General features: G+C 40.0%; 1 protein-coding gene across 3 annotated transcripts in view; it reads left to right on the forward strand.

Annotated features, from left to right (window-relative positions):
* RECK (reversion inducing cysteine rich protein with kazal motifs) overlaps positions 1-11216 on the forward strand; it is a 109085-nt gene that overhangs the window by 69155 nt on the left and 28714 nt on the right. For all 3 annotated transcript variants that reach the window (XM_050938157.1, XM_050938158.1, XM_050938159.1), the window contains 5 exons: positions 1662-1798; positions 3349-3489; positions 7307-7495; positions 9950-10072; positions 10677-10848. In XM_050938157.1, coding sequence (XP_050794114.1) covers positions 1662-1798; positions 3349-3489; positions 7307-7495; positions 9950-10072; positions 10677-10848 — 762 coding nt within the window. The remainder of the gene's footprint in view (positions 1-1661; positions 1799-3348; positions 3490-7306; positions 7496-9949; positions 10073-10676; positions 10849-11216) is intronic.

The following is an 11216-nucleotide window of genomic DNA, read 5'->3' on the forward strand; positions in this document are numbered from 1 at the left end:
ACTTTCTTTGTCCACTGCCTGTAATGAAGTCAGGCAGAACGTAAATCCACACTCTTCTTCAAGTGATTGCACATGTGCACAGTTGTCAGTTTTTACCCTTAGCAGTACCCGTTGGTGGCCTGAGTGCCCTCTGCTGTCTCACGCACATTGCACAGGCATAGAAGGCCAACGTACCCCAGGCCTGCTTAGCTCCTTCCTACTGCCTGTGATAGTTGTTAGAGCTCCCTGACCTTCTGCAAGTTTTTTCTCAATGCCTTTTTATAGTACCCTTGTTTAATTTAGTTTAGTTGTTGTGTGGTTCTGGCACCCAGCTTGGATACCAGTCCCAGTACTGGAGATATACTGCGCTCTCCGAGTTTCAAGGCTTGCTGCTATTGTGGTAAGGCTATGCCTGATAGTGACCCTCACCCCAGTTACCCTATTTGCTTGGGGGAGGCTCATGTGGCATTTGTAACAACTTTAAGCCCTGTTGAAAAAAGACAGGGAAGCCAAGCTAAAATGTCTGCTGGTGGACTCTGTGCTGAGGTCTCCATCTGAGCCCCCTACCTTGTCCAATTATCAAGGATCTCTTCATCTCTCAGTGGTGCATTTCTGGCATTACGAGTTCCAAGAAACAGATCAGTATCACTGGTTCTGAAGAAGAGGCATTGGAAATCAGACTCCGTATTAGTCATCAAAAGACTCGAAGAGGATGAGCTTTTCTAAAGACTCTGGGGTGCATGCAAAGAGGAGGCACTCTCAGAGCACACTTCTAAACAACAGAGTTCGTTGACTGCAAAGCACAGTGCGGCCCTATCAAGACCAGCTTCAGAAGCACCTTCATCAGCAGCTTCTCACACACGGTAACCATAGTTACTAACCTTTCCGTAACTGTTGTTGTGCAACACATCTTGAAGATGTCCATTTCATGACCTGCTGTCTTTCCCCTCTCTGTTGGATTTGTTCTGGTAGGAAAGAACTGAGGGGGGCCTGAGGTAGCTCAGCCCTTTATGCCTATGTAATGTGTGTGAGACAACAGAGATTGTTTGGGCTGCCCTGATGGTACTGCTAGGGGTAAAAAGTTTCTGACAACTGTTCACTGAAGCACAGAAACACCTAAAGTGGAATGGGACTGTGCAACACATCTCGAAGAACAACAGTTATGGAAAGGTTAGTAACTGTTTGTTTTTCCTTTGTGTTAAGGCAACCCTGTTTATCCACTGCCTCTGAAACATATTTTAGGAAACATTTCCAGCACATAGACATAACTTTTCATACAGAAACCGTACATACATCGCACAATGTTATTCATGACCAGCATGTGACCAGTTCTTATATATCTTACAAGACTGTTTGCCTAAATATCCTGATAGTGTGTGCGCCCTTTGCCAGCTGGCATAAAGGGGCTTTTAAGGTCACAGAGGTTTTTGTTGGTTTTCTTGTTGTCTTTGCTTTGGCACAGTTACAAAACAAACTGTCCAAACCCAGGGTGAGAAAACCTGCAGTTTCAGCAATAAGTTTCTATAATTCCTATCTTCATACCGTAAATGTGTACCTCTCTGTATATTTGTGAGCGATGAATGGTATAAATGATTGGGAGAAATTATTTTTTTTATTCTTTTTAAAAAAAAATTCCCTCCAGTATTGTGTTCATTGTGTATAATTATTTATTTTCTCTTAAGATCAGATTGTGTGGAAATTCTCAAGAAATGTGGAGACCAAAATAAATTTCCTGAGGGTCACACAGCTGAAAGCATTTGTGAACTTCTGTCTCCAACAGATGACTTTGAGAACTGTATCCCTTTGGATACATACCTAAGTAAGTACCGAAATATCCGTGCAACAGGGTTGGAATGCAAAATGCTTTTGAATTCTAAAAATTAGTATTTCATTTTTTAAAATGGAATCACATGAAATTATTCAGCTGAAAGTATTTCATCTAATATATTGGACCAGAACCCCAGCATGGCTTCACTTCTGCAGCTTTAATTGATGTATATTAATTTATATTAGCTGAAAATCTGGCCCATTGAATCTTAACGTTCTTCAAAATAATGCCTTTTTTTATAAGGTTAGCTAGCCTGTGTATCAGAAAGAACCGCATCACACCCCAGAGTACTGAGAAACAAGGCGACAATCAAACATTACCCCCACATTTCCTTACACAAGAAAAGACATCTGTCGCAGTTTCAGGGTAACTGCATCTGCATTTCTCCCTCCTTTCTCCACTGTAGAACTCAGGCCTTCAGCTGTTCCAGTGCCATCTGAGCAGAGATTTGAGGCTGCACAGGCCCCTGCCATATACTGTGATATCCCCAACAAGCCAGTCTGCCAAACAGCCAGTACTTCTGCTGTGCTTTCTCTCTGAGGGCTATACCCAGTGAGTGCCAGCCATTTCAAGTTATCACACAGCTCATTCTCAGCAGAGTATATTTATTGGGGGAAAAGGACAGAGAGAAAACATACATAAAACTATTCATGGATTTACATGCTTACTAAATACACCAGAAATTGTACACGAGGCTTTGGTAGGCCAAAGTCCGTCCACCCACACCCACACCCACACCCACACCCACACCCACACCCACACCCACACACACACACACACACACACACACACACACACACACACACACACACACACACACACACACCCTTCCTACCTATCTTAATTACAATGGTTTGTTTTTGTTGTGCTTTAGACATAAAATACAATATGTGAATGCAATGTCTATCCCAGCATCCTTCACAACACTCACTTCTCATCATTCCCAGAAGCAGTGTATTAAAGATTTTGAGATGCGTGTTTCTGTATTTGAGTTACCTTTCCCATGTCATTGTCTCTCCTTTCCCCTCACTTTCCTTTTTCTCTTTATGCAAGGAAGTCATTACTACAGAGTTGAGGGAAACTGAGTTGAATCTTAACAGTTCACCAGTGACACCAAATTGTCTTCAAGAAACTATGTATGTTTCCAATTCATCTTAAGGCTGTCCTTCAACAACCCTGCTGTTGCTGTCATGGGGTTTCTCTTGATTGGAGACTGCCAATCAATCCCAATTTTTGTTTTGTGTTGTAAACAAAACTTATTTGGGGAACAAGATTGATCAAACACATGGTTACTTGTGAGCAGAATTTGGGCCAGGGTTTTCAGGAGTGAAGTGCTTAATATGTTAACCCATTGTAAGTAACCTCTCATTTCAAGCTTCTACATAAGCATTCTCAACAGTGGAGAATGAAAGATTTCAAGGAATTGTATGTGGCAGAATAAAATTCAGTGTTCGAATTAGGAAATGCCATGCTTTATTAGAAAAAATATCATGGACCTCGTTATTTAAATCATGGCAGCTGATCTGTAATTACAATTTCAGGCCCAAGTTCTTTAGGTAACATTGTGGAGGAGGTTACACATCCATGTAATCCAAATCCGTGTGCTGCCAATCAGTTGTGTGAAGTAAATAGAAAAGGATGTCAGTCTGGAGAACCCTGTCTTCCTTATTTTTGTGTTCAAGGTAAGAGGTTTGGACTACTATTTACACTTTAGCTGTTAGTTAAACATGAATGGTAGAAATTTTGCTAAACATTTTTAAATGTGCTGGTAATATTCCAAAAAAGGAAAAACTGTTTTAAGATTGCCACGGTTACTGTTTTTTCTCAACAAAGGGGGGGTTGTCTTTTCTTTTTTAGATCTCCCCAAGAATTTCTCATTTCCCTTTTTCATTTTTCTCCCATCCCTCAAAAGGAATTTTCTGTCCGGTAGGAGATCTGAATGTTTTTTATTTTATTTCAATTTAGAATAAATAAAAGTGCCTTTTATGCAGCCTCTGAGCATCATGCCAATTATTTAAAATTGCAAAAACATAATGCAATACGAATCAACTCACCCCTTCAGCAAGCAGCAGCATACAATCAAATACTACTTCCCAGCCAGGTGAAACAAATGGACCCTGCAGTGAGTCCTGAAAGTCCTCAGATACCAGCTGTTTCAGACCAGGGTCTCAAGGACATTCTAAGAGCCCTGGAGGTCCTTACGGCAAATGCCTGAGCAGTTGTCCTCTCTAATATTGAGAGTGATCTAGCAACAATGCTTCCATTAACGGATCGATACTCTGACCTGTATTAGAGAGAGGTGGTATCTCAAGTAGGTGGGTCCTAGGCCATAAAAGCTTAATAGGTCAAAAATAGCACCTTAAAGTCTTTCCAGAAACTCGCAGGTAAACAGTGCAGGTCTTAGAGCAGTGTCAGGTGTCATCTGTAGAATGCCACCTGAGCTGCCTTTTGCAAATCATGAATTTGAGATGTAGCCTCACATCTAGGGTACATTGCAATAGTTTAACTTTGAAGTGGGAAGGACATGGATGATGGTAGCAAAATACTCATTTAAAAGATACAGCCATATCCATATATGGTAAAATGCCTTTTTGACTGCTGCTACCTGATTCTCTAACCAGACTCTCAAGTCATGAACCCAGTCACACCATCAATCTTATGGACCATTTCTTCCAGTTCCCTTTAAAGAAGCAGGATTCAACCTGTGGCCTGGAGGCCACTTGGGCCCCTAAATTTTGTCCCTTGAGGGCAATTGTGTTAGGAAGAAATATTTTTATTTGATTGTGAATTGAAAATATGTCCCCTTGAGAGAGAGAGAGTGATTTAATTGAAGTTTTTGAATCAGATCCATTGCTACTGGGAATAAGCAGAGGTTATCACCTCCCTAGCTACATCCCAGCATTTCCCAGCTCATCTGATGAGAGCTGGGAGTGCTCTGAACAGCTGCTGTTACTTTACTCCTGCAGCTGCTCAGCAGTTTCCCTCACTGGCCATCTGTTATATCACAAAGGAAGGAAGGGTAGTTTGCTGGCTGGTTGTTCCAAGACCTACATCCCTGCTGGGCTGTGGGAGCCATGGAGAGAGAGAATGGGTAGGTGCTCGAGTGGCTCTGCCTGAGCCTAGAGAACTAGTTAAAAGTATTGATTGTGTCCCCATAACTTTTATTAAATAGTATGTTTGGCCCTGAGACTAAAAAAGATGGATTGCACTGCACTGGATTGCACTGGCCTGACTTTGTTACAAGAGAGTGATTCAAAGTGGTTGATCTAGGCACAAACAAACCCATTGCTAATGGAGACAGAAACTGTATTTCAGAAGGTCCTCAGAAGATTGAAATGTGACTCTAACAGCTTCCTTGTGTTTTTAATATATTTTTTTAATTGACAATCCACGGGTTTAGTTTAGTAATTAATCAGTTACTCTTATCTTACTTAAAACAAAAAAAAAAAACTCAAACCCAACATTAGTTCTTTGAGTTACTGTCCTTAGGGGTGCACCATGTAGATGCCCATACACCTTCCATTGAAGATTTGTTCAACAGGTCTGTGGGTCCATGCTTGCATCTTTCACTTCCATGTGCTCCAGAACAAGGATATATAGGGAGGGTCAGACATACTGCCACTCACTTCCTTTTCAACCACCTGTGTTTAGAGTCAGAGCTTTGCTGTGTCCACTAGCTTATTTTCTAGCTATTGGTACCTTATTTTATTTTAGTATTCTTTATTTTTCCCTGGGCTCAAGTTTCCTAACTTTGGACTTGGATGCTGGCACCTATTCTACCACTGGTACCGACTCATCTGCCAGTACCAACTACTCTGCCTTCTCTATTGGACATGGGATGATACGTCTTCAGAGTCGAACATCTCTATCCAGGATTTGACTACAGCCTCCGTCCTTTGTTATGTACCCTAACATGGATACTCTGGGAATTAGTCAATGTTGACAGGAACATCCCTGGGGTCCCACCCCCTTTCCATATGCCTCACCACATTGGCATTCTACCACATGGGCCCCCTTCACTGACCAGTTTTACAGGATGCCTTGATGTAAAAAGACCTGCCAGAGGAGCCTTCAGGCCCACAGTACCCTTTCCACAGCAAGCTTCACCTTCTCAGGGAGACTTTTTTTCAGAGGATCAGGAGCCAATGGAGCCTCCTTCCAATAAATGATTGGTGTCCCCAGATGAAGCAATCCTGTCCCCTCCATCATCCTGCACTGATGACTTTAAAGTTTTTTGGGATCTGATGAAGAGTGTGGCTGAGACACTACAAATTCCCCTTGAGAAGGTTCAGGAGGCCCAGCATTCCCTACCGGATATTCTCCACAGTCCATCTCATCTGCTCTATAGCAGAGCCCTCAGACCACAGCGACGTCTTGCTTACAGCTCCTTGGCCATATGGCAGCCTGCACATTTGTTATATCTCACTCCAGAGGCCTCCAAATCTGGCTTGAACTGTTTATACATGCAACAGACACAGCCTGTCCAAAGGTGTCCATTCTCCAGAGAGTCCTCGACTCTCTTAGTTGCTGGAAGGACCCCTGCAGGTCCAACTCTCCCTATATAACCTTGTTCTGGAGCATGACAATGTGTTGGGTACAGGTGCGGACACTACTGACAAAAAAAAAATTCCAGTCAAAGGTGCACATGCATGCCATACACCTAGCATCTAGTACCCACAATGACAAAACATCTTGAAGAACTCTAACTACTGTAGAGGTAAGTAATCTCTTCTTTCCTGTTCCTTTCACTATCCCTTGCACCTCCTGGCTTTTAATCCTCCTCCTCCTCCTCCTCCTTTTCCTTTCTCCATCTCACTGCTGTTTTTCTATCTCTTCCTCTTTCTTATTCTTTCTTTCTCTTAACAAAATAAAAAGGAAGAAAAAAGTTAATGTATTTTCATAATGTGTTCTTGAGTGTTTTCAAAATGCACATGAGAATGGAAACAAGGAAGAGGAAAGGAGGTCAGGAAAGAGAAACAACAGAGCTTAGCTGCCAGATTTTAGTACAAGTTAGGGGCTGGTGTATCTTGAATAGTGTGGCATTTGTCATGTCCACGTATTCTACCGCAGAATGATGGGAAGCTGGAAGAGCTGATTAGAGTGATGTGAAACTACACATTTTCTTTTTGCATTTGCATGCAAAAAGTAGTATTTCTTCATGTACTTAGGAATTTTATCTTGGGCAAATTCCTCACATTTCTGCCAGTTATTATGATTCTGAGAATGAAAATGGTGAAATTCTTTCCCTAGAACAATATTATGGATTGTACCAATGTCATTATTCACAGAGAATCACGTTTGGATGCAAAATGAAACTCCTCTGCCTCCAAAAACTGCTTTCCATTTTTGCAGAAATTTGAAGATGTATATTTTTTTCCACAAATCCCCAGAAGTGATTTTTCACCATCAGAATTTCTTCACACAGAGTATTTATTATTCCTAAACATTTCTGAAATGTAATTACTTTTTATTGAGGTAATGTTTCTTTTGTGTGCATAGGTTGCAAGTTGGGAGAAGCTTCAGATTTTATTGTCCGCCAGGGTACACTTATTCAGGTTCCATCATCTGCAGGAGATGTTGGTTGCTTCAAAATTTGTACCTGTGGGCAGAGTGGACTGTTAGAAAACTGTATGGAGATGCATTGTGTTGACCTCCAAAAGTCATGTATTGTTGGAGGACAAAGGAAAAGTAAGTACAGGATTAGACTCAGTTTCTATGAACTAAGAGCGTATTTTCTGGGAGGGCTTGAAGGCCCTGTCCCGTCAGCACTGGTTCACGTTCTCTGGCCTTTGTAGGTTCCCTGACAGTGTGAGTTATTTAAGGAGACATGGTGCCAATGGCTCTCCCTCCAGGGAATACACTTGGAACTCCTCCGAATTGGGCGTGGCAATAGTGCAGAAGAGCATATGTGAATTCTGCCTCTGGTGGTGTTGACTTAGACAGGCTTACTCCACAGAGTTAGTGGGGGAATGCTTTGCAGAGAGAGCTTATTCCCCAGTCCCTACTCCTGCAGTGATACAATATCATGTGTTTGAGCAACATTCTGCATTAGGTAGTTTCATGAGATTTCTATAGAGAAAAATATTCTCTGCACAAAATAAAGTACATAAATGTTTCTTAAAAAGAGAGAACAAAACCACACACAGTAGCAAGATATACATATTGATTATTTAATTGCTACCTAAAAGTGTGTAACTGCTTTTATGGAAGTTTTTTCTTTCAGTACTCTACTAGCATACTCTAAATAGTTCCATGGATTTCATTGTTTACAGTTAATGCATATATTAAGTTTACCCATTGTTTATCCATAGTTTACAAGTGCCTCTCTTTGGGTTTGGTTTAGAAACTTCATTAGAACTTAGCTGAATCAAATAATGCTATGGCTCAGGTTAGGGTAAAGAAAACCTGTTTGTAAAGCATTTGTCGTAGTTTCTCATGGAATGATGAAGATGAAATATTGATTTTGCTTTCATAAAGGCAGGAGTTCCTTAGTCTAACATTCATTTTTTGGGGGTCTTTTTATTTAGAGTTTACAATGGGTTATTCACAGTAGTAACCATTATGGTCTGTAATAAATGTTTGCAAGATCAGGTCCAGTGTAGGAATTGATCTTCAGATAACTTCTACCATATGTGAAAAAATCTATATTAATGCAATGTTAATGTTGCAAATTTAAATAAATAAGTTGTTTTACAGTCACTTAGATTCAACAGACTAACCACTCCTTAATCTAGTCTGCTTTCATACTGTTGCCATTTCTGTAATGAAATACAGATAAATGGATTTACTAATTTTGGCTTATTTATTGTGAAGGTTTCCATCTAGATTAAGAGGTGATTAGTTTATTGAATCTTGTGGAATGTCTGCACTGCAGTTGGACACTCGCAACTGACCCATGCTAGCTGACTTGGGCTCACAGAGCTCAGGCTGTGGGGCTGTTTTCTTTCTTTCCTTACTTCACAGGGTCCTAGAGCCCGGGGTCTACACCGCAGTTAAACAATTCCTTAGCCCAAGCCTCACGAGTCAGGTGGCATAGGTCAGCCAAAGATTTTTAATTGCAGCATAGACATATCCTCAGTGACTGTGAAAGTAAAATACTGATCACTCTGCCTGAAACCAAATTGGGTCTTGGCAGCTGCAATATTAAGGACTCAGTCCTGAAAACTCTGAGGATAGGCCTTTGTTTCTGTATATCCCTTTAAAGGGTCTGGCCCTAAGTTTCTCTATACTGTTTTGCCAGTATGTCTCAGCAGTGACTGTAAACACTCATTGTTCCGTACTGCTACTGAGTAGACACAGCTGCCTGCAGCTAATAATGCCAGATTGTGATGTGTTTGTTTTTTTTAACTAGGACAGATGTGCACTGGGAGCTAGTTTAAGACTATAAATAACATTTGCAAATTATTGACTATGTGTTAGACTGAGATATCATTCTCGGCTCATAAAAAGGGCACACTGGGGAGGGAAGTGGGCAGTGCAAAGGGTGCACGCTCATAAATAAGGATCTAGCTCAGGATGTGCTGGTCTGTTACTTCGCATTTTAAACAGAAATTTTAATACTATTCAGGAAAAAAAATCTATAATACAAAAGTTAGCAAACTTGCCTGTAGTTTACCTAAGTGCAATTCAACAGAAAAGTATCTTTAAACATATCTTTAAGAAAGTCATACATTAAAAAAAATCACAAGCCAAGGTGTTATAAACATTTTTATACCAATCTGGAGAGCGTTAGCATTTTCATTTTCTGCATATTTTATTTTTGCAACCTTAACATTACAGTTTTACATAGGTTTAAGCATTTTATTTATTTAAAAAAAAACCAAAAAACCCGGAACTGTTCTTCCCCATTTTCCCATTAGTCAGAAACATGAGTGAGTGGATTTTCCTCAAGTTAAATGCAAAAACATTCTGAACTCTGACCAAGAATAGGAATTTCAGCTAAAAATTGCAGCTAAAAACAACCAAACAAACCCATTTCTGAAGTTTCATGAACATGAGAAAATTAGGGAATAGTTTATAATGGAATTCTGTCTGCAGCTTTAACTATATAAAATAAGTCTTTTAGTTCAGTGTCTTTTGGTGGGGGGAATGTCTGTACTCATTTGTAATTATACACATAAAATAATTCTCTTTTATTTTAAGGCCATGGAACATCCTTTAACATTGATTGTAATGTCTGTTCTTGTTTCGCTGGAAACTTGATATGTTCCACTCGTCAGTGTCTTAATGAGCATAGCTCAACAGAGGAACATCGTATGTTTACAGGTAACATTTTCCAAAATCCAGAAACTTTACATGTTCATTTGAGTCCTAACTGTAAAGTAAAAGGCTGACTTAGAACTCTTCTTCCAGTTTGTCCAGAAAATTTCAAAATTTCAGTGTGGCTGTATTTCTTTCTTTTCTTTTCTTTTTTTTTTAAACTAAAGGCTGGTCTACCCTAGAAGCTTATATTGGTTTAGCTACATCTCTTAGGAGTGTGGATTTCACATCCCTGACAGATATAGCTATACAAATGTGACCTTCAGTGTAGACAGTTCTAAGTTGACAGAAGAATTCTTCCATCAACCTAGCTACTGCCTCTCGGGGGAGTGAGCTACCTATGCCAATGGCAGAAACTCTCCCACTGGCATAGGTAGTGTCCACATTGAAGTGCTACAGCAGTGCAACCTCACATGTAGTGTCTTAAGTGTAGACATACTCTAAGATTTTTGCACTGAGTTGAGGCCAAAGAAGGTCAAATGACTTGTCCCAATACAGCTAGCTCAGTTATTTGTTTCACCTGCTGGTCACACATAACCTAATATTTTGTACGTTTTCGGCCAATGAAAATATACAAGCCAAATTACTGATCTGTATATTATTTTTTCAGGTCTACCATGTAACTGTGCTGATCAGTTTGTCCCAGTGTGTGGGCAAAATGGACGCACATATCCAAGTGCATGCATAGCACGATGTGTTGGGCTCCAGGACAGTCAGTTTGAATTTGGATCATGTATGTCCAAGGATCCTTGTAACCCTAACCCTTGTACCAAAAATCAGAGGTAAAGATTAAATATGTAAATATATTTGGCATTTTTAATTGATAAATCAGTTTATACTTCTTTCCTTGGCAATTATACTATATACTGTAAATTATAGCAATATTTCACAAATCAAGTAAACAAATGGGAATTTGTGAGATACCTAATTTTGCAATAATCAGACTGCAATAAGTGTCTGTATTTTGTTCTGTTGATTATTTCTGGAATGTTAACATTTTCTTTAAAATGCATGCTGCAGATTCTACTTTTAGAAATAAAACAGATTTATTATATAATTGTTATAATAGGGGGACTGGAATTGGAAATAAGATATGGGGCATTTTACCTCCTTGTAACCTTTGTTCAAGATACATCTAAGGTCTGTTCAG

This window comes from Gopherus flavomarginatus, chromosome 2 (assembly GCF_025201925.1).
Source record: "Gopherus flavomarginatus isolate rGopFla2 chromosome 2, rGopFla2.mat.asm, whole genome shotgun sequence".
Lineage (NCBI taxonomy): Eukaryota > Metazoa > Chordata > Testudines > Testudinidae > Gopherus > Gopherus flavomarginatus.